We start from the raw sequence: 26,737 nt of genomic DNA on the forward strand, positions 1-26,737 counted from the left end.
ATGTAGCTTGGAAAACAACCCCAGTCTCTTACACACACACACACTTACACACACACCCCGAGGGCTCCAGAGGCCAGCCGGCGACCTGGTGTGTGTGTGTGTGTGTGTGTGTGTGTGTGTGTGTGTGCCACAGTAAAAAGAGGAAGTGTACAGGAGCTGTGAAAACAGTTCAGGTCAACAGTTTGTACCCAGACAGGTTAACGGAGAGAGAAGACGCAGAAGAAGAAGATGAAGATGAAGAAGAAAGCTGCAGATTTAAAGAAATCAGGAACACCTCTCTCAAGATGAAGTCCAAAAATGAAAATGGAAGGTTTGCAGACATGTTTAAAAATTAAAGAGCAGGAGGGGGAGAGTGCCCGGGCTGCAGGACGAGACGCAGACTCACAGATCAATTCCAAAGCTAATCTCTTGAACGCAGCGCGTGGATAAATTAACGTCAACACCTCATGAAAAGGTCTTAACATCTGCAGGGACTTAAAGCGCCCTGACAAACAGAGGTGGGCCGTGTCGGGGGCCGAATGCTAATTAGCAACATTTTTCATCTATAAAAGCAGTCTGGCAATCAGAGCTTTCAAAGCGACATGAAACAGCGAAGGCAGCCGTGCCGAGGCCCGGGCATCTGTGCTCAATTTGGGGGAGCGAGTTCACACAGAGAGACGTTAAGATGTGAGGTGCGTTGCGAGGAGGGGAGAGGAGATGAGCTGCAGGAAGGGAGGCAAATCTGTGATGTTTGTACCATGCGTCTTTTTAAAACAATCTCTTTTCACTTTTTAGTGTTTCCTGCAGAACAGAAACGAATCAGCCTCCTTAAAGATAGCTGCAAATGTGCCCAGGAGCAGTAACGTTGATTATTTTCACCTTGATTACCCATGTTTTTTAATTCCACCATACCAGTGCACACCAGGGGTAAGAGTCAAGAAATCATACAGACAAAATTGAACGTCCGGACTCGTCCACATACTTTCATTTCTCAGCTTCGTATTTTTTCTCCCCTCTGTAAATTCAAAAGAACGCCTCTCAGGTTTTAGCATCAGAAATTGAGAAGATTTTGTCTTGACTGAACATCAGCATGGAGAAAATGTTGATTTAAATCCTGTTTTTAAGAGTTAAACTGAACTTTTTCCCACAACTCCCTGTTTGATATTTATTTGTGAGGTTAAGTAAGGCCCCTTTGAACATGATGACGTATGTTAGTGAACCATTTGTTCGTTATTTGAAGAAGTCTTTACTTGTAAGTCAGTAAAGAGGGACTCCTCTTGTAGATTCACGTCTGTGGAGGGATAAATCTGCTGCTTCAGTCTGTGAAATTCGATGAACACGCCTGCTCCCTCTGTGGGAGCTGAGGCCCAAACAGGAGCTGAACCACCTCCTCCGACACGGTGGTTCTCAACCCTCCAGTGTCCGCTCAGATCCATGATCATTTCTGGAAGGTTGAGGATGTAAAGTGGCAGAAGTTGTTTCAGGGCTGTTTGGCTGGTCTCCGTGTTCAGTCAGAAGCTGCACCGCGACTCAAGGGCAGGTCTGTGAAGACTCACAAGTTCCTGATGGAAAAGGTGGAGAGCCACCACTCCAGTGTGACTGGACCCACGCTTCATGTACTCACAATGATATTCTGCTGATTTTTTGATAAAATGACAGTAAAAGTGGACTCTATTGTTGCTCTCCTTCAAATAAAAGCACACTAATAATAGAAAGTTACCTCTAAAGTTTGGTTCTTTTATTTTTTGGATCAAATTGAACCACAGGAGCTCATGGAGCTGCTTTAAGCTATATTTACATATGTTACCAGTGTGTGTGTGTGTGTGTGTGTGTGTGTGTGTCGTACATATCTCTTTTCCCAGGAGTAAACTGGGGTCAAACCAGTTAGTGTTGTCACGGCCATTTGCAGTTCAGCCTCTGCATGTTTGTTTGCTTTGCACGTTTTTTTATGACTTCTATGAGCATGAATGTGTGTTTTCACTGTATCTGTGTGTCTCAGAGTGTGTGTGTGTGTGAATGGTGTGTTTGTCTGACAGTGTGTAACACGGTAAGCAGCCCTCGGGCTGATATATATTCTTTTCACTCAAACAGCCCATTTACAGTTCTGGGGTTGGCTCCCTCTCGCTCTGCCGTGACCCGGACCGTTTAGAGGTCAGCGTCAAAGCTGAACCTGGGTCGGCTCGCTAACTGACTCCAGCTATGGTCCTCTGGGGGTTTACTGACGGCCCGGCCGCTCAAACTGTAGTGCGAGGGGCCTGGAACGGGCTGTTTGGCTTGTCCTGGTGGGTCTCTGCGTGACGCCGTACGCTCTGAAGCAGAGGCGCTCAGCAGAGGCGCCCCCTCTTTTGAGTTTCTGTCATCTGTCTCTCCCTTTGCAGCCGAGGGGAAAATGGCTTTCACTGCTCATGCAAATTCTCCATTTGGTTCTTCTTCGTCTGTTTATTTCTGTTTATTTCAGAGGGGAAATATTAAACACATGACTTCCGAGGGAACAAGGAGTGTTTGGACGGAGAATAAAAGAGCTCTCATGACTTTCTTGAAGGATTCCTGATCTGGAGTCGAAGTTTTCATACATTTTTCAGAAGTCCCAAAGTGACGGACCGAGACCAAAACAGACCTGGGGACACATGTCAAGGCTCTGTTTGTTAAATAGCCTTAAAATAAAGGGAAAATCAGACCTTTCGGGACTGAAATAGTTCAGGCAGGCTGCGTATCAGAGGAGAGAGGAAACACGTTTGGTCTCTATGTCTCAAAACAGGCCAACCATTCTTTGGTATTGGTAATCCATGTTAATAATCCGTCATTTTCATCATCACTTAATTCTCACAGCGCTCCCAAACACACACTTCTCTTCTCACACTTATTCATGCTGGTAACCTGATCCATGGTTCAATCAACACACATTCAACATGATTGATGAGTCTTCCCAGATCCATCAGGTCTGACACATCTGACTGACGGATCAAGGACCTGGGGTTAGGAAATGGGCTCCGTCTCGGATGTGGTTGACTGTGATGAAACGTGGACCGTTACTCAGACAAATCCAAGTAGAAGTGTGTGAGACGAGACCAGTCTGGGATTAATCGGGTCAAAGAAGAGAACCCATATTAAGACCTTGTGATGTCTCAAGATTTCTTTTACTCTTCTTCAGGGATGATGTGTAAATGTTTGGAGAACCTCTGCCCTCAGACTTTCATTGCTTGAAGTAAGATCTGAACCCAGGTCTCATCCTGCAGGCCCCCCAAACCAGTCCTCATTGAATTAACCTGCTGTATACAGTCTGGTGAAACATCTGCAGCCCGTGTTTGAGTTTACTTTTGCTCCGAGACGGTGGATACACCAGTAACTCTTAGCATGTGGGTACTCCAGAGACATTTCTCTGTTAGGGCTCCAAACCACAGACAGAATAAATACTTCTGGAGGTGAAGATGAAAGCTGGAGTGGGGGTCAGAGAGAGCCCGAAAGACTGTTTTGAATCAGAAGCCAGGGTAAAAATGGGTTGCAGAGCTTACAGCGTTGTTTGTCAGTTTGTCGAAGCAGTTGAGAATGATTTCGTCAGCCAGGCAAAGAGCTGATCTGTGATTTGAGGGTGAAAAAAGTCTTCTGAATCTATCTTTGTCTTCTCTCTCCAGGGTTCAGGTTTCCACGCATCGCGGAGGCAGAAGTATGGCAACGTCTTCAAGACCCATCTCCTCGGCCGCCCGCTGATCCGGGTGACGGGCGCTGAGAACATCCGGAAGGTACTGATGGGCGAGCACACCCTGGTGACGGTGGACTGGCCTCAGAGCACCTCCACGCTGCTGGGACCGAACTCGCTGGCCAACAGCATCGGAGACATCCATCGCAAGAGGAGGAAGGTGAGGGATAAGGATGCAGAGCATGAAAGAGGAAGAGGCAGGGTTGACTTTGGGGGTTGTATACGCCCCGCTCTGCCAGCGTGCATCAGGGTCCTGTCTTTGCTGCACCATCACAAGTTTTAAGAGACTAAGACGAAAAGGATGCAACTTTTTCAGCCTGTGCAGTCTTTTTTAAAGAGGTCAGGGTAGAAAAGGTGCTAATTTGTACGCAACACTTTGGGACTCTCCCAGGAGTCCGGTTCTTGGAGAGCATTTTGCAAGCAGAGGTTTTTGTCTTATCTTCTGTAGAAAATGTATTTTAGAGTTAATATGAGCCACATTCACCTGATCAGTCCAGAAACATGTCTGATTTCAAGTTATTTAAAAACTAAAATAAGCATTGCTGTAACAAGTTAAAAAAAATCTACCAATGGAACAAGAGAAAAGTGACCCATATTAAGATATTATTATTAGACATTATTATATTATCTAGTTAAAGAAAATTTCCTAGAAAAAAATTCTTGTTTCATCAGCAGAATTTTTTAACTTGTTACAGCAATTTAGATCTCATTTTGGTTGAGTTTTGATAACTTAATGGTGATATCATGTAGAAGACTTACAGGGTTATATGGACTTGGACAAAGTTGTCATCCTCAGCTAGAGGAGGAGTACAGTTACCAGTCCTTATCAGCAGCAGTCTGGCTGATGAAGCGTGAGAACCACCCCTCCATCACCCCCTGGATTACCTGTTTTTATCTCCCCTCTGCTTCATTCTCACTCTTCCATCTTCCTCATTTCACCTCCTCTTTCTCTTTACTCCCTCCTTCTCTCCTTCTCATGCCAGGACCATTTCAGGTAATCTGCCACTTAGCTCTCCCTCCTATTATCCCTTCTCCCTGAGGCACATACCTTCCCTCTCCCTCTCACAGCCACAGATAAACACGCTGAAGCCGACTTGTTTTCCTGTAAATCAGCCTGTAGATTTCATTCCTCATCCTGGGCAGGGGGGGTGGGGGGGTTGGGGGCGGGGTCAGGTTTCGTTGCCTGCGCTGTGCCCGGGGACAGTGAGGGGTCGGTTGGGTCTAATCTGGGCTCTGATCCCCTCTCCTCTCCCCGGGGACCCCTGCACTAACCTCATGTAATGACCCCTGATTAGGAAGGCAGCCTCCAACACAAGCACAAAGAGGGGCTTTCTGTGGGGGCCCAACACACACACACACACACACACACACACACACACACACACACACACACACACACACACACACACACACACACACACACACACACACACACACACACACCTGAACATTCCTCTGCTCTCAGCTCAAACAGCCACACATACAGACATGGATCGTGGAGAAAACTGAAAGGCTCACGCTCCATGATGGACGGGAACCGAACTGACGACGATGCTCTGAGCACGAAGAGTCGTCACGTCTCATGGCCTGTGTACTCCCAGTGTCGATTTCAGTTCATTACTATTTTCTACTGAAACAGATCCAAACCATTCTCCTGGTAATAAGAATTTAATAATTGAAAAGAAACAGATTTTTTGAAAAGCAAAAACCTCAGTAGGACCAAGACTTAGAGGTAGAAACCTCCACAGACCATCTGCCTGGACCCATAATGCAATATTCCTGCAGAGATGTCGTCCCTTTGGTGTTTTCTCACAGTTAGTGATGTGATGCTAAGATCAAGCTTTATACCACCCCAGAAAACTGTTTCTGTCCTTTGAGATAAGTCTCAAAGTAGTGCTCTAAATCAGAATTAATATCAGTAAGTGGAACAAAAAGCAACATTTCCAAAGCAGTAACATTATAGAAGTCAGAGTCTAGCTTCAAATTCAGCACAAAAATCAGGCTTCAGCGTAAGAAACAATTCAGAAAATATGCTTAAAGTTGCTTAAACCTGCAAGTGCACCAAGACTTATGGTTTCACATTAAGAAGCAGAAGAAAAAAAGAAAATAAAAAAGCTCCTAAGGGCCTGTGTCCACCGCAGTTTAAAATACTCCCTGTTAAACATTGATAAATATAAACACTGATATTATATATTTTTTCAGACAGTCAATAAGAATTTAGGGAACGTTATTTTTTTTTCAGAAGCAGAAACCTTGGACAGAACCAGACATGGAGGTGGTGAGCCCTCCTCCATGGCTGACAGATGGTGTCTTCTTAAACCTAAGGCCAAATTTGTTGCTGGGATCAAGTTTTTTTCCGCTCTTGGAGTTTTTGTTGCTGTATTCCTAGAAAAATGTAAAATAGATACATAAATAAATAAATCTGCAAATACAACAAAAAATTCATTTTTTAAGTGAGTAATAATTTTAGAAGTGAAAATTTAGCTATAACTTTAGCTCAAATTGAAGCTTAAACTGAATAACTTCTTAAAAGATATTCTTTAAAGCACTGCAAGTTTGATCTTGCACAGGGATTCATCATTTTACATTAGCTTTAAGTGTTTGTTTTAAGAGAAATAGAAGAAAAAGAGAAACATAAAAGCATCTGAGGGCCTGTTTCCACTGAAAATAATGTTTTGAACTTGCGATGACTTATAACAAGCTCCTTACGTCACCATAACCCTTATACCATTTGATCTTGATAATAATAATACAAAAATTAAATAGTTCCTAAAAGAAGAGAAGATGAGTCTTCCAGAAATGATCTGTGACTATTTGAGGACAAAACAGCAAACACAAAAAGTCCAGGTGGCCTAGATGATGATATTAGGGTGATAAGGGCCTGTGGCCACTGACAGCATCTGTCTGGACTCACAGAACAAAATATTCCTTGAAAGTGTATTTTTGTCTTTTTTGCTGTGCTCATTTGGATCCCTGTAATACTTTTCCCTGTCACAGTTCCCTCATCAACCAATCAAATTTAAGAAGTGGGTGGGGCTTAACGAGTCAGCTATTGTCAGTTTTGAAACACATCATTCTGTCATGTTTTGGGGGCGTGAAGTTTCTGTCTCTGAGCGTCTGCTGGTTCCAGGACAGGATTCCTCTCCACTGATTGTACATTTTTAGACAGAACTACCCTTTAAATAAAAGACACTAAACATACAAGGCAGTTATGAAGACTCATCATGAAGCACTTTTGAAGCCTAACAGCTGTTAGCTCCTATGAGACGTGCCCCGAAGCTGAGGCTTTGGGTGCTGCCACTACAAAGACTGCAGTCAGTGGAGACAGGCCCTGAAGCATCCAGGAAGAGACTGAGAGAGAACGACAAGCAGAGCAGAGAGGTCAGCTGGGCAACTCTCTGTGTGTGTGTGTGTGTGTGTGTGTGTGTGTGTGTGTGTGTGTGTGTGTGTGTTGGCAGAGCTCCCTCCTGTTTTCTGGGTGATAAAACAAAGTCAACAGACAGAAGCGAAACAACATCAACTGAGAGAAAGAATGAGCAACTGGCTCGCTGTCTGACCCACTGGACCAGAACCGCTCCTCGGTGTGTGTGTGTGTGTGTGTGTGTGTGTGTGTGTGTGTGTGTGTGTGTGAGTCGGCCCTCCTTGTGGTTTTTGTACGGAAAAACAATCTTCACACAGTACATTAGCCTTTGGTGGATCAACAGAGCCAGCCAGTTTCCATATAACCCCGTGTTAAGCTAGGAAATAACTCTGAAGAGCCACAGCGGACTGCCTTTTCCACTACGGGACGGTCAGGGCCAAACGGGGCCACATCATGCTCATCTGAAAACAACTTCAGACTGATGATCTCTGCCTGGACACATGCTGTTGATCAGTGTCAGAGCTAGATCAATCCTGTCCTCTTGGGCTGGAGACGGTGCCTCAAAGTGGACACAAATCCAACCAATGGGAGCAGCTTTTCTTCATTTATAACACAGGGAACTCACAGCTGTGACAGATCCCTTTAACTCTTCTGCAAATTTACCTGATTTCATCATCAAACTCACCCTATGCAGATCCAAAACAGGCATCCACACTCATAAAAACCCAGAGGTCATGAAGCTGCAAGCTGCTTACTGAACTCACAATGCACCACTTTGCAATTTTTTGACATGTAAATTGACTTGAAATGACTCATTTTTGTTGCGGCATTAATTGCTGACTGAAGCTTTGTAACAAAACATAATGAAAGTCAAAAAACAGAGACACGGATGATGTAATTTCTTAGAACACTGCAGCAAAAACAGAAATTAGTGAGTGCAGAAATCCTGAAAGGACTGCTTCAGATTCTGTGAGTCAGAGTGGATCTCTTCAACAAAACATGTTTGTTTTCCTCTCTCTTGATTCTGTCGTTCCAACCTCAGTTTTCAGCATGCGTCTGGCCTTTCTGTCCTCTGGCTGCACACAACACTAGAAATTAAAAGTTGTATTGGATGGATTCTCACAGATACACTGTTAGTAACACTCTGAGCTAGAGCAAACATGCTGAGATGTTCAGTGGAAATAACACGGGTGAGGAGTTTAAACACACTCTGTGTTGACAGTGGCAGCTCGCTCCTCATTCCCCCCTCTCTGACATCCATTTCTTTATAAATCTCTTCATTCCAACTCTTCCTGGTCCCACATTTTCCACCCTGTTTGTTTTTCTCTACTTCTCTTTTAACTGTAGATTGGTTCCTCAATTAAGGAAGAGGAGAAACGCAGAAAGGAATAACACACGCTGACCTCTGCCTCAGTTTGCACACAGCCAGCCTGGCTGCTGATTCTGCTCATCACCAGTAGAGGGCACTGCCAATTCTAGCTGAGCCAAAGCCAACTGTGCCTGTGCTTTTCTCACTTTCCTTTCTCTGAGGTCAAAGGAATAAAAGTATCTGATTGTTGAGCTGCAGAGAGTTTGATTTGTGCAGGATAGAGCCATGAGGTTTCTGAGCTGCACTTCAGCAGGTTTTTTTTGTTACTTTCCAGCTTGAAACAAAAACTGCCACATTTTAAACTCCTGTAATATTAAGTCCTGGTTTCTATTTCAGATTTTTATTTTACATTTTTGCACAAATTTTTGACATTGTAGCTTTTAATGTACATGAAATCTGAAGCTAGCTTTATAGTGCATCATATTTCATTTAACTGTTACACTTTGTTTTCTGTCCAAATTCATGAATTGCAAGACATTTAAAGTCATCTACTGAATGCATCAACAAAATCTGACAATTTTAATGCAAGTACACATCCTTCTGCAGGATTTTAAGACATTCATGCTGTGCAAACTTAGCAGAGCACAGCTTAAACATCTTAAAATCAGAGTCACAGTCTTAGTCAGAAGGAAAGGAAAAAAAGGAATCTTTTCAGGTTCTCTTTGGTAAAAATGCAAAATTAGACCCAAAGGATGCTTTGATTATTCTTACTTATTGTATTTTTGGGCTCTTACTTTCGTTTTGTTGACATCTGCAGACTTTAAAAGTATATTTTATCACTTTAAAGCACAGCAAAGAGATAGGAAAGGTCAAATAAAGGGAGTTCATAACAATTAAGGTGAACAAAACTGACATTAAGCAGCACTTCTTGCAAGTATGCATGGCTTCCAGGGTCTTCAAAGCTCCCTGAGCTGACGGTTTTCTGTCAAACATCAGCAGGAGTCAGGGAAAAATGCTTCCTGTTGAGTGGAAAAGAGTTAATAGTTAAAGTTTCTTGAAATGTGATCTGGAATTTCAGTTCAAGTGCAGATACTTCTGCAGGAGTATAAGATATAAATCTTCCAAAACTTCTAAAGCATGGTAAACAAGGTGCAGACTTACTGATAAAGAAAGAAAAGGGGGATTTGCACAGGTCCTCATGGGTAAAATGCTAAATTAGACCCTGAAGATGCTTCACCTGCCATTATTTATCATCTGCATCAGCTGAAGTTATGACTCTGCAGATTTAGACTATAATAGGTTGAACACTGCATTTGAGTGTTTTAAAGCACAGCAAAGTGAAATTTTAAGTCAACAAAAGGGAAATATAAATGTTTCAAAGCAGTTTAGGTGAACAAAGTTTGCTTGTAGCACGGCTTCTTGCAGGGTTGCATGACTGTCAGTGCTCCTCAAGCTGAAAACGCTCATTCACTTGGACATCAAACGTCATCTATGGGTAGAAGGGTTGCGTTTCATGGCACATTTGACTGTTTGCAGGGAATAAAGTGACACAGTCTTCTCTGCAGCTCTGGCTTCAACAGGTCGCTCTGACTCTAAGGCCTTGGCCTCACAGACAGAGCCATCCTCCTCCTCCTCCTCCCCTGAATCACAGATGATGATAGACGCGGGGAAAGTCGTGTGCGCGGCTTGTTTGACTAAGGGAAGAGAGGGAAAGGAATAAAAGAGTGTTTTAAACAGAGGCTGGATGAAGGGGCAGGGAGAGACGGGAAGAGGTGGGAGTGAAGAGAGAGGAGGGCTGGGAGAAGAATAAAGGAGTCTTTACATGTCTGTGGAACCAGCAGCTCGCAGCACTTTCACATAATTTAAGACATATGGACGTTATTAGGACGACCGTGTCTGTGTGTCTGTGTGTGTGACTCTATCTGTGTGTGCGTGCGTGTGTGTGAGTGTGCAGGAGTCTGGGAGTGTGTGTGTGTTTGTGTGTGTGTATGTGTTTAAGCCTGTGTCTTTGCGCTGCGGGCTACAGAAGACAGTCACGTTTTTGTGGTGCAGAAAAATGACTATTGAAGTGAACAATCCCCCGAACCCGCCTCATCCCTGGACTGGGTATGTCCCAGAGTGACACGGCATAAAAACTGGACGTGATTGGCAGCCGGGCCGAGGCGAGACAGAGGGAGAAACATGTATGTGTGTGTAAGTGAGTGTGTGTTTGTCTGACCTGTAGTTACCTCTCAGACGGACTGACTCACCGGCCCTACAGTAGCTCGACTCTGCTCCAGCTCTATTTCTGTGAGGCTGTGTGTGCGAGGAGGCACAGTACGCTCCCAAATTGAGCAATTACTCCTAATCCAGCAGAGACAGGTTAAATAGGTGGACTCTGAACATTACACAACCATCTTTGGCTTAGTCAAAATGAGACAAACCACCGTAAAGTCAGCGCTTGATGTGTTCCTGTCTGCTGGACATGTTGGGATGATCTGAACAGATGTTAGTACAGGTTTCTAGTCCTCTCCTGAGTTAAACCAAGGAGCTGGTTCAGCAATAGATACTTTTTATGTAAGTTTTGGTAAGATTCAGGAAGAAAGACCCAAGAACCTCAGCAGTGAGTGGTCGATTGAACAAAGCTGCTGTAGATCAGGTCAGTTCTACGGCAGAATTTAGCATCTTCCGTCAGAAAGTTACTGAAGCCCGTTTCCACCAAGTGGTTCAGTTCAGTTCGTCTCAGTACAGCACACATTTTGTGGCGTTTCCTTTTGACTAAAACCAGGACAGGTCTCCAAATTACTGACCCGTACCATCCAACTTTTTTGTACCTTCTGTTGGGCTGCCAGACATACTGATCCAATCCCACAACGTGGAGCTAGAAACGCTGCAGTTTGATTGGTTGAAAGAAGCGTCTCTTCCTGTGTGACAGTGATAATAAAATAAACACATGACATGTGCACATCTCCAGTCCACTTCTAGAAGATAACTTTCATTGTTGCTCTTTGTTTACAGTGTCATGTTTTTCTTCTTCGTTGGATTCATTAGTGGGGTGCACTGTGTTGCACTGCTACGCAACTGCACTGTTACTGTCACGTAGCTGATGCAGCTATCGGCATCCAGCTAACACACTGCCACCAAGAGGGGCACGGTTGGCTGTGGAATCAGACTTTACTGATATGACCTGTACCAAAAGTCTAGTTTCAGCCACCAAGTGGTCTGGTTTAGATCAGCACAGTTTGGTACGGGTTAGATCTGTTAAACCTGACTCTGTTTGTGTTTCCACAGCCAGTCCTTCTATTCTACAAGTGCTCCTTAAATTACCATATCTCTTCAGTGATTCAAAAGGCTTCTTAAAGCAGAAAAGACAGCTCCACGTTGATGTGCGAGGTAATAATTGATGCAAGCTGCTCTCATTACCGTAACTCTTCAACAATCTCTGACTCTTTTAAAGGACAACATTTTTCTGATACTTGGATGATAAAGCGTTAAATGATCAGCAGTCATGTGATAAATTCAGCAGTGTGGTGATATGAGAAAAACTGATTGAACCTCTTTCCTTTAATTTCCTGGATGACGGTCCAGGCCGGCCTCAGACTGCTCTGAGGTCAGACGGCGAGTGTAATCCCTGGTGGTCAGGGTTGGAAAGCAGGTCATGTAAACCGATCCGCAGCCAGCGACCCCGGGCGCGGCGGCAGAGGAAATGTAGCGCTGCTAACGTCTGTGATCCGCACTAACCCCTCCCTAACACACACACTGCATTATATACTGTATACTTACCATACAGAGCACACACACACACACACATGTAATGCACACACGTTCACACACAGCACTGAGCTCAGTGGACTATTGTTCATTCATTCTGAGGGCCACGGAGGGAGGGAGGGAGAGTTTGGACGCACGATGAAAGAGAGAAGGAGAGAGAAAGAGGGAGGATGGCAACAGACGAGAGGAAAAACTTTCTGTTTGATGGGGTAGAGGACAAAATAAGAGTACGGGTGCCCAACTGTTGGTTTGGTGGCTGAAACATGGACCTCAGGAACCACATCTAACCTCGCTGGCCGAGGCTCAAAGCCCTGGAGAAGCCCCTTTATTCACTCTCAGACTCCATTATGTCTCAATGGAAAGAAGCAGGAACAAAGTGTCTTCATGAGTGTGTTTCTGCAGCGTGTTTCTGCAGCGTGTTTCTGCAGCGTGTTTCTGCAGCGTGTTTCTGCAGCGTGTTAACATGTGGAAAATATATCCTGAATACACAGTACAGCCTCTCTGGAGCACACCTTGGTGTACGTTTCCTACCTGAACATCCAGGAGGAACCCAAAGTCCCTGAAAGCAGAGCCTGCGTTGTTTTAAGCACAGTTTACTTTATCTGCTGAGTTATAAAAAGTAGAAAGAAAGCCGTAAAAAAAGAACCCACAACGATAAAATAAATCAAGACCACAAACAAGCTGCAATTATTAGTTTGTGCAAGTTGGGGGAAAGCTCATAAAAAGCATCAAAACACTTCAAAATCAGCAAAAATGAAAGAGAGGAACTTTTGCAGCAAAGCATGTATTTGTGCAAAAGTTCATCCCACATCTTAACGACCATTTCCAAAACAACTGTACGACTCTGTGGGCCAACCAACGGATCAATGGATGTCAAACGTTCAGATGTTCCAGTCTGATTTTATTAAAACACAAACCATGTGTGCGAGTTGTTGGATGACAAATAAAAACTGCTATAACACCGCCTGCATCGTAACCTGCAGGGGTATCTACCACCGTCTTACACATCTCCGCCAATTCTGAGGAAAGCTCCAGAGGTCAAAGTCACAGAAATATTATTTCTCCAAAGTGTCGTATGAGTATAAAAGCCCCATTCTCGTCTCGTCCCGCTCACGTTTCTGCTCTCCTCTCCAATCTGCTCCACTGCTAAATCATTTCCAAGAGCGTGTAAGGGCAGTTTTAGAGGTTAAATCAGAAGGAATGTTATTTGTCCAAACAACACTGACGACTGATTCATACAAAGAAATACTACGAGCAGCCAGGAAAGACTTAACCCCCACCCTCCTCCTCCTCCTCTGCTCTCTCTGTCAGTCAGGCCCATTCTGCTGACTACAGGGGAAAACCTCCACAATGTATAAGTCTCTTTAAAGAGGGATGAAAGAGGGGGAGAGAAACGGTGGGTGAAGAAGGAGTGGACATCTCAGAGTGGGAATAAACACACAATGGAAAGTCTTGTTGAGGCATAATTCATTAGAGAGAAGAAGGGGATTAATGGATAGTAGCAGTTCAGGGAAGTGACAGGAGAGGGAGGAAAGGTTAATATTAGGAAATTTGTACAAGGATCAACTTGGAAAATGTCAAGTGAGTCAGATGCACAACTGTAGGCCAGTTTTTATAGCTGTAATACTGTCTATAGGAGAAACGAAGATGTATTTTGGAGGTTTAAAAGGTTCACATGTTGATTACTCATTGTTGCGTTACATTGCAGCGTGTTTGAATAAGATTGCAGAGCTGAAAACGGCAGAAAAAACAAACGTGAGTGCAGGCAGAGATGCAACCCAAGTTAGAGGAACTAGATCAGGGGTCTTTGACCTTTACTTTCCTAAGAGTCATTTTGTCCCAGCTCACCTGGTTACAGTCGTTCAGAAGCCACAAAATCGACTTTACCAACACAATAAAGACAAAAAAAGTGTATAAAATTCTTAACATAGTTAAAATCGTCAATAGTCAATATCTAGATGAGAAGTTTTTTGTGTTTATAAAATTAAACGTGTAATGTTTCAGTTTTTTTATTTTAATAGATTTGCAAATATTGTAAAAATGAAAAAAAATGTAGTGTCATTTATTTCATGAATTTGCTAAATTTATGAAATTTCAATTATTTGCATTTTTTTAAAAGAATTGACATTCTAAAAATTTCTACAAAATTTTTCTCAAAAAATTAAAATTTCACAAATTTGCCAGAATTGCATAAATTTGCAAAAAATAAAAACAATTCCAAAATTTGCTCAATTAAAAAAAGTGAAAATTTTCCAAAACTGCAAAATTTAAAAAGAACTTTAAATAATTTGCAACATACTGTAGAATTTTTTTTTTTTAAATGGGAACTTGCAGAAAATAAAAAAAAAATGCCAACATTTTTACAAATTTGCAAAGTCTTCAAAGAATTTTGAATTTCCTTAACGTAAATTTGAAAAAAAAAAAAAAAGGTGGAAAAAATCTGCAAAAAAGCTCAAAAGAATTTGAAGCTTTATTGAAAGATGTAATGTACATTTAGTTTAACAGCATGCAAACACATGATTTTATTTAGTGTTATAGCCCTTTATCATCAATACCCTCTGTGAAAAAAATGAAAAGTCTTTTTTTCAATTTTTTTTTCCCGAAGCTACAAGGAGCCACTGCAAAGGAGTCAAAGAGCCGCATGAGGCTCCAGAGCCACAGGTTGCAGACCCTTGGCCTATCCGGACAAATCAGAGTGAAGCCTCTCCTGATGGAGTCTGTAAAGGAAAGAGGCCATCGTGCTGTCTGTTCACACACCCTGTCAGTCAGGATTTGCTATGCTCAGAGGTTTCCTTAAGATATTCAACCGTCAGAGGATCACATAGAGGACACAGTCTATTTGACTAATCAGTGCCTTTGTTGGGTTCAGTCGACTCTCCTTCCTTTCTGTCTTTGAGCCAACTTTTAGAATTTACGAGCATTTAATGAAACTCTCCGTTGATCTTATCAGCCTTTCCAGCTTGTGTCAGGCGTGGTCCCATACATTTTAATAGATGTGCCTCTCACTCTGTCTCCTCAGGTGTTCGCCAAAGTGTTCAGCCATGAGGCGTTGGAGTCCTACCTTCCGAAAATCCAGCAGGTCATCCAGGAGAGCCTCCGAGTGTGGAGTTCCAACCCTGAGCCCATCAACGTCTACAGGTAAGGCAGGGGTCCTGATGTGAAACACACTCATACATCTGTGCCTGGAAATGAGCTGTGCCACTTTGGGCTATTGCTAAAACTCAGGTAGAAGTTCCTGTTTCCACCAAGTGGTCCAGAATGGACCAGTACAGTTTGGTACAGGTTGGATCAGTAAAGCCTGATCCTGTTTGCATTTCCACAGCCAAATGAGTCATTCTTGGTGGACAGCATGTAAGCCAGATGCTGATAGCCAGGTCTGCTGCATGATATTGTGACGGCAAAGCAGAGTGACACAGTGTACCCTGCTAATAAATCCAACAAACGTTGTTTGGGAATGCCATTTTCCATCAAATAGAAAGTTCTCTTCAGGAAGTGGACTGGAGATTCAAACATGGCAGGGTGATGTGTTTATTTTATTTTATTATCACTGTCACACAGAAAGAGACCATTCTTTCAACCAATCAGACTGCAGAGTTCCTAGCTCCACCTTCTGGGGTTGTATCGGTATGTCTGGCACCCCAACAGAAGGTACCAAAAAGAGGGACGGCACGGGTCGTTAATTTGGGGACCTGTCCTAGTTTTAGTCAAAGTAAACACCACAAAATGTGTGCTGTACTGAGACAAACCTAATCAAACCACTTGATAAAAACTGGGCTAAACAGGATTGCCAGCATGCAGTGATCTGAGAGGGTAGGGACGCTTTGATAATTGGCCTCCTGAATGTAGTCTGAGGGTGTGGACGAAACCAGTGGTAGAAAAACACCAAAACGTATGGGAGCAAGTGCTCCAGGAGACTCTTCACTTGTACTAAGGTCCTCACAAAAACTGGATATTATCAAAATGATGGCGTGTCTGGGTCATCCCCTCTTACCACACTACCTCATTAACTCCTATCTGTGGGTAAATAGTCTGTTCTGAGGGTTAGTGTTGAAGCAAACCCAGCTCTTCAATCCCTCTCCATGAAAAGAAAGCACACCATCATCAGTGTACGGTGAAATATCTCCCCAGCTCATCTGTCCTCTCTAGGAAAAGTCAGACATCACGTTTAGATCCTGGGAATGTGGATGAGATATGTTGTTTCTGATTGATCTGTGTGTTCGTCTACAGGGAGAGCCAGAGGTTGTCATTCACGATGGCGGTGCGGGTGCTGCTGGGTTTCAGGGTGTCAGAGGAGGAGATGAGGAATCTGTTCTCCACCTTCCAGGACTTTGTCGACAACCTGTTCAGCCTGCCTATAGACCTGCCGTTTAGCGGCTACAGGAAGGTAAACAAAACTTCCTCCTTGCAGGAGACGAAATGCCAGTACCTATGTTTGGGCATGTAACCAGATGGGTCCACTCAAATGGTACACTTACTGTAATTCTCCTTGTTTGCAGGGTATTCGTGCTCGAGACTCCCTGCAGAAAAGCATAGAAAAGGCCATCAGAGAGAAGCCGCTGTGTTCCCAGGGGAAGGATTACAGCGACGCGCTGGATGTCCTGATGGAGAGCGCCAAGGAGAACGGCACCGAGCTCACCATGCAGGAACTGAAGGTAACACGTGTCAGCCTGGTAGGGAGCAGCTCTTTCACATATGGTCAGATTAAAAAATACAGCGTAGTTCTACACTATTAATGTAAGCATACACACTCATACTCATAAAAAACACACTCACTATTTACAGAGCAAAGTGAACCCTGAACACACACACACACACACACCAACAAATATAATTTGTCCAACAAATCATCCTGTGATCATAAGCAATAGGAGTGACTTTATATACACATCTTCATGTAAAATATGACTGCAGGGATGCTGAGCCAGTAACAGTATAACACACACACACACACACACACACACACACACACACACACACACACACACACACACACACGCTGGTGGACAGGCACACCCTCTATTTACCTATTAAAGTAATTCTGAGGAATTCAGTGGAAACTCAACTCTTCGTGTCTCTCGCACTCTCTGTGGTTTCTGGGTGAAGTCCAGGGCCAAAAATAAGTCAACACTCCCCCTGCTAGGGGTCTGAAAGAGGCCTCCTGTACGCACACACTCACACACACTTATATACACACACAGGCGGTGGTGAACTGGGGAGCCCCTGTCGCAGAGGCCCTCGCTGAAGCACTCTCCTGCAGTTTTCTGACGCACACGTATATATCACGCCGGCGCGGGGTGAGGCTGGGATCTGTTTTGACTGGGACGATGGCAGATGAGAGGTTTATAATGAGCGTCGTGCTGCCCAGCCTCAGTGTTATTTATTCCACTACTCTAATAATGGGCCCGGTATGGCGTGCCTGATGTTGTTATTGGATTTGAACTGTCCAAAAATGCTACTTTTTAGGAAAGAAAAACATCACACTTTTATTATGTCTTGGCTTTTTGAGTTTTTTTTGGCCATGTTGTTACGAAACAAATGGCAAGCATGAGGTGTGAGACGGTGGATTCCTGCCCAACGCTAGGTGGAACGCCCAGGTTCAGTTTGCTCAAAGAGATTTCATAAAAGTCTGTTTTTCTCTGTCTGTAATCCTGTTATGTTTTGCTACCATCCCTGAAACAGTAACAGAGGGAATGGTAAGGCTTCTGGCTGATATCCATGCTCACTTTAAGCATGTAATACCACCATCTTTATTTCCAATCTGCGGACAATTTATTCAAGTGACAAGCAATTTAGCCCATCAGAAGGTACGGACGAGTCCAATTGGCTTGTCTACAGAGTGAAGCCAAATCAGTTCAAATTACGGATCAGTTTGGATCTCTGCTTGTGCTGCAACCACGTTTACTTTACAGATCAATGACTGGTTTTCCAAATCTGGCTGAGTGGAGTTTAGTAAAAGTGACTGGAAGATGGAGACGAAGGATTGCAAGAAGATTATCAAAATGTAGAGCCAGATGTTTGTTTGTGTGTTTCTCTGACTCTATCATCAGCCCAAGCAGTACCCATTTAGGCCCCACTTAGGTAGGCGTATCCTATCCAATCATCTCAGGAAAGTGCACTAATAGACTGTTTCCCTCCGTCCCTCAGGAGACAACCATCGAGCTGATCTTTGCGTCCTTTGCCACAACGGCCAGCGCCAGCACCTCGCTCATAATGCAGCTTCTCCGCCACCCTCCTGTCTTGGAGCGTCTGAGGGAGGAGCTAAGAGCCAGGGGTCTCCTCCACAATGGCTGCCTTTGCCCTGAGGGAGAGCTGAGGCTTGACACCATCGTGAGCCTCAAGTACCTGGACTGTGTCATCAAGGAGGTGCTGAGACTCTTTACCCCGGTCTCAGGGGCCTACAGGACTGCGATGCAGACCTTTGAACTTGATGTAAGTAGACCTTTTATCCTTTGCACTTTGTGAAACCTGCCTTTGAGAAATTCACTGACTGGTGGCATTTCTGTGACTTCCTGTCTCCAGGGAGTCCAGGTCCCAAAGGGCTGGAGTGTGATGTACAGTATCAGGGACACCCACGACACCTCAGCCGTCTTCAAGGACGTAGACGCGTTCGACCCTGACCGCTTCAGCCAGGAAAGAGGAGAAGACAAAGAGGGTCGCTTCAATTACCTTCCGTTTGGCGGTGGCGTCCGGTCCTGTCTGGGCAAGCAGCTCGCCACTCTGTTCCTCCGCATCCTCGCCATCGAGTTGGCCAGCACCAGCCGCTTTGAGCTCGCTTCCCGGCAGTTCCCACGTGTGATCACGGTACCGGTGGTCCACCCTGTGGATGGGCTGAAGGTCAAGTTCTACGGCTTGGACTCCAACCAGAACGAGATCATGGCCAAGTCGGAAGAGCTGCTCGGAGCGACAGTTTGAAGGGCCAGGAGTCGACGAGGAGGGGGGAGGGGGGAGTTATTGAAGAAGTCTTTAGGGGGAGGATTGAAAGAAGGAAAGAAAGAATTTCAGAGTTATTTTTTCTTCTCCACCTTTGCTCTGCAAAGCCGGGGGTTCCTTTTCAGACTGAGAGAAAAGCAGAGGTCTTCATCTCTTGATACACCTGATGATGACGATGATGATCAGGACATACCTCTGAGAAAGGAAGAAGCTGCCAAAAAGTTCTTAAGTTTGCTCTTTTCTGTGTATTTTTTTAAAGAAATATACAAACAAAATCTATTTACAAAAAGCTATGTAATATAATTAGAAACAGAAGGTGGGTAGTGCACAATGGTAGTAAGGGAAGTTTGGTGGTAGTTATGGTGAAATGAAGAGTTGAAAATAGAAAAGTAAAAGTGAGGATGTGTCAAAGGAAGGAACGATGGATGAAACAGGGTATAGGATGAAAGAAAATGATATTGTAGCATTTTGCTAGCTCTTAATCAGATGCAGTGAACCGTTACAGTTGTCTAGCAGGGTAAAAGAGACGGATGTGTAGGCTGAACGTTCTGGACAAAACTGACCACCCACATTCAAAAAGGTTTGACAGATTGACATGAAACAGTGAGGACGTGTTTCCCATCAAAGGTCCATCAAGACTCAAAATGCTTACTAGCTAACAGATGCAGTGGCTAGGCTTGGGTAGCAGTCTGTGGCTCAGCGCCAGTAAAACTTGTCAGATCGGCTCTGCACCTCGTTCTCAAGTGAAGCACATCATGATGCAGAAAATGCTCTGACTGGCTTCAATTTGTGCCGCTAATAAGGGTCAAGTATCATTTCAGGCAGAGAGAAGAGAGAGAAGGCTGGGCTGAGAAATGAGGGATGGAGGTCTGTTAGGGAAGGTGCCTCTCAAGGTTTAGACCTTTGATTTGTCCACTCTGACATCGTACAGTAGAATAAGCTAAAATGACCAAGAATCAAAGAAAATGACTCAGTTACAGCCCAGACTTTGTTGACCAATAAGGGAGTTCTTTGATTAAGGACTTCTTTGGGCTACTTCTTGAGGGGGCACAATATATTAAACTTCCAAACCATGACCCCTTGGTGTCTTGGGATACACTCCTGTAATTGTCAGAGTACAAAGGACGGAAGGCCAACAGAAAGAGAAGATACTGCTTGATTTTATCACAAGTGTGTCCAAAAAGAGAATTGTACTTCAGAATTTACCCACATCCCACAGATTTTAAATGTCTTTGTAGGAACCAGCACACCAAAGCAGAACTAAATTAATCATTCAAAGAATGCTTCTACCTCAAGGTAGATGTTCAAAAATCATCAATAACAGAAAATCAACCACGAAAAGACAAAGTGATCTGGCTGAGTTCTCCTGTGACTTTGTTATCTGGTTCCACTGGTGATGGCACTCACACTTGCTGTAGAATCACAGCATCACGTCTTCCTGTCCTTCCTCAGTCATTCTAAAAACAAGTTCCCTGTTGACACTGACTCTGAAATGTTGCCCATAGTGACCTTGTTGGCTTGTGAACTCAGGTGAAAAGTAGGCATTGGGGTTGATGATGAATAGGCAAATACTTTGGTGGTTAACTCTGACTCTCTGCACATAAGGATCATCACTTACTCACTGTAAAAGTTTCAGAGCTGGATGGAACATTTCAAAGAGTGGTCGCTAAAAAGTTTTCAGGGGTTGTACCCGTCCAAGGAAGCTATCACTAAACTGCAAACAGAATCAACAAACAGCATCATAGGCTAGAAAAGCTAAAGAAGGTCCAGGTCTGTTTTCGAACCCTCTGACTGTCTGTTTCAATAAGGAAAAACCTTCAAGTTGCATTGAGATTGAACCCTTTGGACACTGACCCACATGGTCATAGAACTCGTTCCTTCCGAGTGATGCGACTTCCTGAGCTGAACAGGGGGGAGGAACGAGGGACACAAAGGAGCCGGGGAAGAGAAAACCTACATACATGCTGCTTGAATGTTGCTTTGTCATACTGAGTGTTTGTTTGTGTGCTGTTTTTTTTTATTTTTCCGTCTCTGTGGGGCAGCCATTTAGGGTTCTGTGGAGAAGGTGATGTTCTGTCTTGCTGCTCCTCCAATCAACGCTAAAAATGCAAAACAAACAAATTCCATGGTTAAGCAACTTTATTAGCTGAAAGAGATTTATCGCTGAGGTGATTGCACAATCAGAACTCTCAGAGCTTTTTGTGTTGCGTAGTCGGAGAGGAATTTTTCTTGTCTTTTTTCTCATTCTTGGAAAGCTCCTGCGACAGAACTCTGGGACATTCTCAGAAGCCTCCAAAACCCAAGTTGGAGAGAGATGGACCAATGAGATTTCGGGGATGGGCTTTCCTTATCAGACAATCTCTGTTGTTGTCTGATACAGCGTTCCAGATGAATTCTGCCTGTGCTCGACTTTGCTCGCTCTCAACAACCACACCACTGATTTCTTCTTCTGAGAAAAACTTAAAAATAGAACGTTTTTGCTGCTTTTCTTGTGTAAATTTTCTAATTGAGAATTATAGATTGCAATAGTTTGTATCGGGTGAGATTTTCCATTTCTTCTCTTTTTTATATATGATTTAGCTGAATAAAATATTTGCATTTTGTGAAAGTAAAGAGCATTAATAGGTAACAGTGTATATTAATTTGTACAATATTTCTTTCCTTAGCAAGCCATAGGGAAAATCAGCTATTTACAACAACTAATAACCTAATATTAATGTTATTGTACGATTAATATTGCTGTTATAAGATATTTGAAATGATATTTTTTATTCTATTACAGATATAGAGTTTTTAGGCTAAATGAGAAGGTCTTTGGTAAATATTGGATGTATTTAGAATGTTATGTATTTCAGTTATATTGTAAACAGTGTTTAAAATGTTAATATTGTTGATTTGGTTACTGTAATAATTATTATTTGTTTTGTTATTCAGACATATTATCACTGCATTTTATTTGATATTAATTATGGAAAACAGAAAGCACTTGCGAGGTATGTCTATTTTTTAAGTGCCATGCGACTACATTTCCCGTTGGTTCCTCTGAATTTGTCTCTCGTCATTCTGTACATAATATTTGTATTTCTTTATACAGGAGGAAATGTTCATTTAGTTCAAGAAGAAATGTCTTGTCCTCCTTTCTTTCCTTCCTTTTTGTTACCGTGACTGTTTATGTACTCCTGTAATAAACCATAAAGAAAATAATGAACAGTGAGTCTCCACATTTTTTACAAGACTTTGGAAACACTGTGTGTACTTCCTACGATAGTTTTTAAACACAATAGTCCAACATCCATATCCGTTTAAATATTACATACAAAAACACTGATTTATACCCCTACAGATGTATTCTATTTGACCACTTTGAAGAAAAAAAACTTTAAAAAAGAGGAATACCGTTATTGTCCTTTTTTTTAAATTGTTCCTTTGATAATGAAACAACAAGAAAGATTCTGAAGGAGTCTGAAGAGTTTTTTCTGACTTTAAAACCCTGGCCTGGGTTAGGGTTAAAGTAACTGTGAGGAGTTTTTAAGTGATGCAGAAAAAGTCTCCCTTCTAGATTTATGCCTGATCCTAATCCACACTCTAAAATGAGATTATCAGAGCCAATATAGGTTATTCCTAAATGCTACTTTTTAGTTTCCTGATCTGGTCGAGCAGGACCAGATCAATTTACAGCCAGTCTAAGTCTATAATGACACCAAGCCAGCTGAAGTTTAGAGATCTGTGTTTTTCTCTGCTGGAAATGATTTCTGTGATTAATTTTGTAACAATGGTGGACACTGGAGCCTAACTGTGCGTTCACACCAAAAGAGGCAAAAGAGGCAAAAGCGCCAAGCACGCCCGAGAGAGCAGACAGTAGCCAGAGTGGCAAAATATTTTAGCCACTTTGGCCGCTCGTCACGTGACTGACGTCAAAGTAAAATCGCACTTGTCACGCCCCCCCGGTGTAAACCTCAGATCGTTGCTGAAAAAAGTTAGTCTGGAGCCCTGGAGTCATCTCATTCAGATGAAGCAAGAAATGCTAGCATGCTAGGCTAGGCTACGTCTTTGCCACAGACTACACTTCCCTTCGCTATTTTCTGCTATTACTGCACACTTTTTTTGAACTCACTGGAACAACCTACCACCTCAGCGACACGATCCCAGGCAACAATTTTCTCACTCTCACTCTCAAAAAGGCGGACATTAAAAAGAATAGGATGAGCTTGAATACAATTTATGAGCTTTTCAGTATCCATGACCGAACTAGGAACTGAAGTTACATCTGTTGTTCTTTAGGGCCCGCACGGTCGAAGGACATCTCTTCTCTGATTGGTTGCCAGCTGTTTACGACTGAACTGCGTCATAGCTTATTACAATAAAGTTGACTGAGGCTTAACTTCTCATCTGGTGCCGCTTTTGTCGCTTTAGCCGCTTTAGAGGCTGCTTAGCTGCTTTGGCTGCTCAGGACGCCGGGCACTCATTGAAAATTGATTGATTAACTTCCAGCGTGCTTGTCGCTTTTGCCTCTTTTGCCTCTTTTGGTGTGAACGCTCAGTAACTGTCAGACAGAAAAAGGACAGAAGAGCAGAAGAAAGATTTACAGAAGAGAGGCAGAGCATGAGCTAAAGGCTAAAACATAAGCCAAAGGCAAAAACATGAGCTAAAGCCTCAAACAAATGCTAAAGGCTAAAACATCAGAAAAAAGCTCAAACATGGGCCAAAGGCCAAAACACGGGTGAAAGGATAAACATGAGCTAAGTGCTAAAGCACAAGCTTAAGGATTGAACATGGACTTAAAACTAAAACACAAGCTAAAATCTAAATAAGACATAAAGGCTGACATACAGGCTTAAGGATAAAACTAGAGCTAAAGGCTAAAACACAGGCTGAAGGCCAAAATTAGGGGGAAAATTCTGAAACACAGGCTTAAGGCTTAAAAATAGCTTAAGGGTAAAACTGGGGGTAAAGGCTAAAACACTAGCTAAATGCTTAAACACAAGCTAAAGGCTAAAACTGGGGCTAAAGGCTAAATGCTGAAACACAGGCTAAAGGCTTAAAAACTAGCCTAAGGGTAGAACTGGGGGTGAAGGCTAAATCACTAGCTAAATGCTAAAACACAGGCTAAAGGCTTAAACACGGGATAATCTGTGCTAGTTGATTCCAACCCACAGTCAGCAGTTATTCTGTAGTGGTCTGTTTAAACTTGAGAGTCTATCAATAAAATGAAGAGTGAGGTTACGTTAGCTCTGATTGGTGAGGTTGGAGTTGGTAGATGAAGCCGGCTACTAAACTACGGTACAAACTGACAAAGTTAGCTTGTTGTCACATTTCAAAGCGTAGCACTAACTAACTGTTGATTAACACCTTACCTTGTAGCGTTGGATCTGGTAAAAAGTTGTCTGCGACAAAGAAAAATAGAAGTTAAAAGATCTGATCTCCACTCATTTCCTAAACAAACACATGTCTTGGTAAGAGTCACGTTGTCACCACAGTGTACAGGCCTAAAAGGTAGTGCTGCAGTCCACTTCAAAAGGAGGCTCTTCACAGTCCCTTTAAGACGCATTTACAGCAGTCAAAAAAATAAATAATAATAATTGCATCAAAAACCATAATAAGACTGCATGCATCACTGTGGATAAGTTCTGTTGCCCTCTTTGGGAAAATTAAACTACATTGGGAAGCAATCAATAACAGAAGGTGAAACACCCAGAGGAAAACGGTTCTGTGTTTTTATATTCTGAGAACAAAAAGGCCGAAACCTGTCATGTGGCCAGGACATAGACTCTAGAAATCTGGTTTTGACTCTCAGCACGCTGACTGACTCCTTTCTCAATGTGTCCATATCTGTTTTTATTTTCCTGCCGCCAGATCAGTGTGGTTTTGGAGCATCAAGGAGAAAGAGTTTTTCCTCTAGCCCGGTATAAGTCAGAACCAAAGACAGAGACAGGGGAAGCAGTTATGGGGCCAGATGTTTAAACTTTAAAACCACTGACCATCAGAGTAAGATCGCAAACATTCATCCTTAAACATCTCTTCACAAGTCTAACCAACAATGACCTCATGCCATGTCTGACTGTCAAACTCTACACAACTACAACTACACAAGTATTCATGTTTTTTTATCTCAAATTCCAGTTATAAAAGGAAGCAAAACAAGCAGCTCCAAACCAAAAGAAGATGAAGAAATGCAGTAAAAACTGGGGATGAACATCTGAACACCCCCAGCTGTGTCTCTTCTCTCCTCTAAGGGATTAAATCACTGTTATTATCCATAGAATGGGATGCAGAAGCACAAAGTAGAACCCATCCGGATCAGGAGGACGGCTGGGAGCAGACAATCAGCCATCAGCATGCAGACTGAATCAACAGGATCAGAGCTCTCTGAGGGCGGAGGTGTGACGCTCCATCTCAGGACGGGATGATGTGAGGATAAAGGGAGAGAAACTGAACAGGACTTTACATTTAATCGAATGCTGTGGGTCAGAGCTCCTTCTTGAAGTTAGACTGTCAACTTTCTGTGCAGAAAGTTCACCTCAGGTAGATAAAGTGGCAGGTGTTGAGAGGAATTGATTCTGCATGCCATCTATAGTTTCATTTTTACACTGATTGAGAATGAAGAAGGTGCATCAGCAGCTGGGAGCAGCTAAACTGTTCTCACCTCTTGGTTCTGTCCTGTCCTGTTTGGAGAACTATGGTTTCTCTTTAACTGGATGGTTACAGTAAAGTATTGTGAGACAATGCTGCAAGGCGGTTTCCAGGTGAGTGATTTCCTGGTAGCAGTGTTGTGGGGTTTCCCTTTGTGACAGCCTGTCAGACATGTCTGAACCACTCTGGTTTGAGATTAAACACATCCACGATCCTGATTTAAGGAAATACATTGTTGGAATTATCCGTGCCAGTTAGTGGAAGCAGGTTTGACATGTCAGGAGTTGCATGAAATGTTGTTCCAGGAATTCCCGTCTGAGACGGTTACACCTGTGCTTCAACCACCTGAGCACAGACACAGATAACCAAACTCAGAGACTTCAGCCCTAGTTTCACCAGGAGAGACCTCTGATCATTTCTTTTTAATCCTGTGTGAACCAGCCTGTATGTCATTTGTGAAGTAGAAATTCCAGCTCTGTAAACAATATCTGCAGCTTTTCAGATCATTTTCTGGTCGTGGATGATTCAGACAGTGTTGGTCATTCTTAACAAAGGTTGAAACAGCACTTTGGATTGACATCAGATGGAAGAACACTCTCTTCGTTTCTCTTTGTCCTCTGTAAATAGGCTTTAAAAAGTCTCATTTGTGAATACAACAATGAATAAATCCACTGGTTTGATGTCACTCATGGGACCTTAGAGTGACACAATCATGACAATAACAAGCTTTAGCCTGAGTTATGGAGAGGGTACTTTAACCCATGTTTTGGCACTGTACTATTTGGATATTATGTTGGATATAATATTCAGATTATGAACTTAAACTAATATTGGTTTCAAACATTGATTGAGTAAATGGTTTTGAAAGAATTTTGCTTGGTTGCTATTTTTTGGAAATACATTTTTGAATCTTGTGTACCCCCTTGAGTGTGTTCCCCCATGTGACAAGCACTGCCTTGGCACATGTTTTGGCTCTGAGGAGAGTATTAAAGGCTAGCTTTTGGCTCCCAAGAGGGCACTTTAGCACGCATCTTAGCTCCCAAAAGCAGTTAAGCCTGTGATTTGGCTCCTCAGAGGCTCT

At 43.0% G+C, this 26,737-nt stretch overlaps 1 protein-coding gene across 1 annotated transcript in view; it reads left to right on the forward strand.

The window, feature by feature from the left end:
• The window catches only part of cyp26b1 (cytochrome P450, family 26, subfamily b, polypeptide 1), a 36,745-nt gene extending 14,543 nt beyond the window's left edge, over positions 1 to 22,202 (forward strand). Inside the window, exons 2-7 of the mRNA XM_074662244.1 lie at positions 3,612 to 3,836; positions 15,116 to 15,234; positions 16,324 to 16,480; positions 16,593 to 16,748; positions 18,241 to 18,525; positions 18,616 to 22,202. Coding sequence (XP_074518345.1) covers positions 3,612 to 3,836; positions 15,116 to 15,234; positions 16,324 to 16,480; positions 16,593 to 16,748; positions 18,241 to 18,525; positions 18,616 to 19,008 — 1,335 coding nt within the window. The 3' untranslated portion in view covers positions 19,009 to 22,202. The remainder of the gene's footprint in view (positions 1 to 3,611; positions 3,837 to 15,115; positions 15,235 to 16,323; positions 16,481 to 16,592; positions 16,749 to 18,240; positions 18,526 to 18,615) is intronic.
• Positions 22,203 to 26,737: the final 4,535 nt, after the last annotated feature.

The sequence above is a fragment of the Halichoeres trimaculatus genome, unplaced genomic scaffold (genome assembly GCF_033239565.1).
Source record: "Halichoeres trimaculatus isolate MK-OKI-2021-1 unplaced genomic scaffold, fHalTri1.1 fHalTri1_scaffold_22, whole genome shotgun sequence".
Lineage (NCBI taxonomy): Eukaryota > Metazoa > Chordata > Actinopteri > Labriformes > Labridae > Halichoeres > Halichoeres trimaculatus.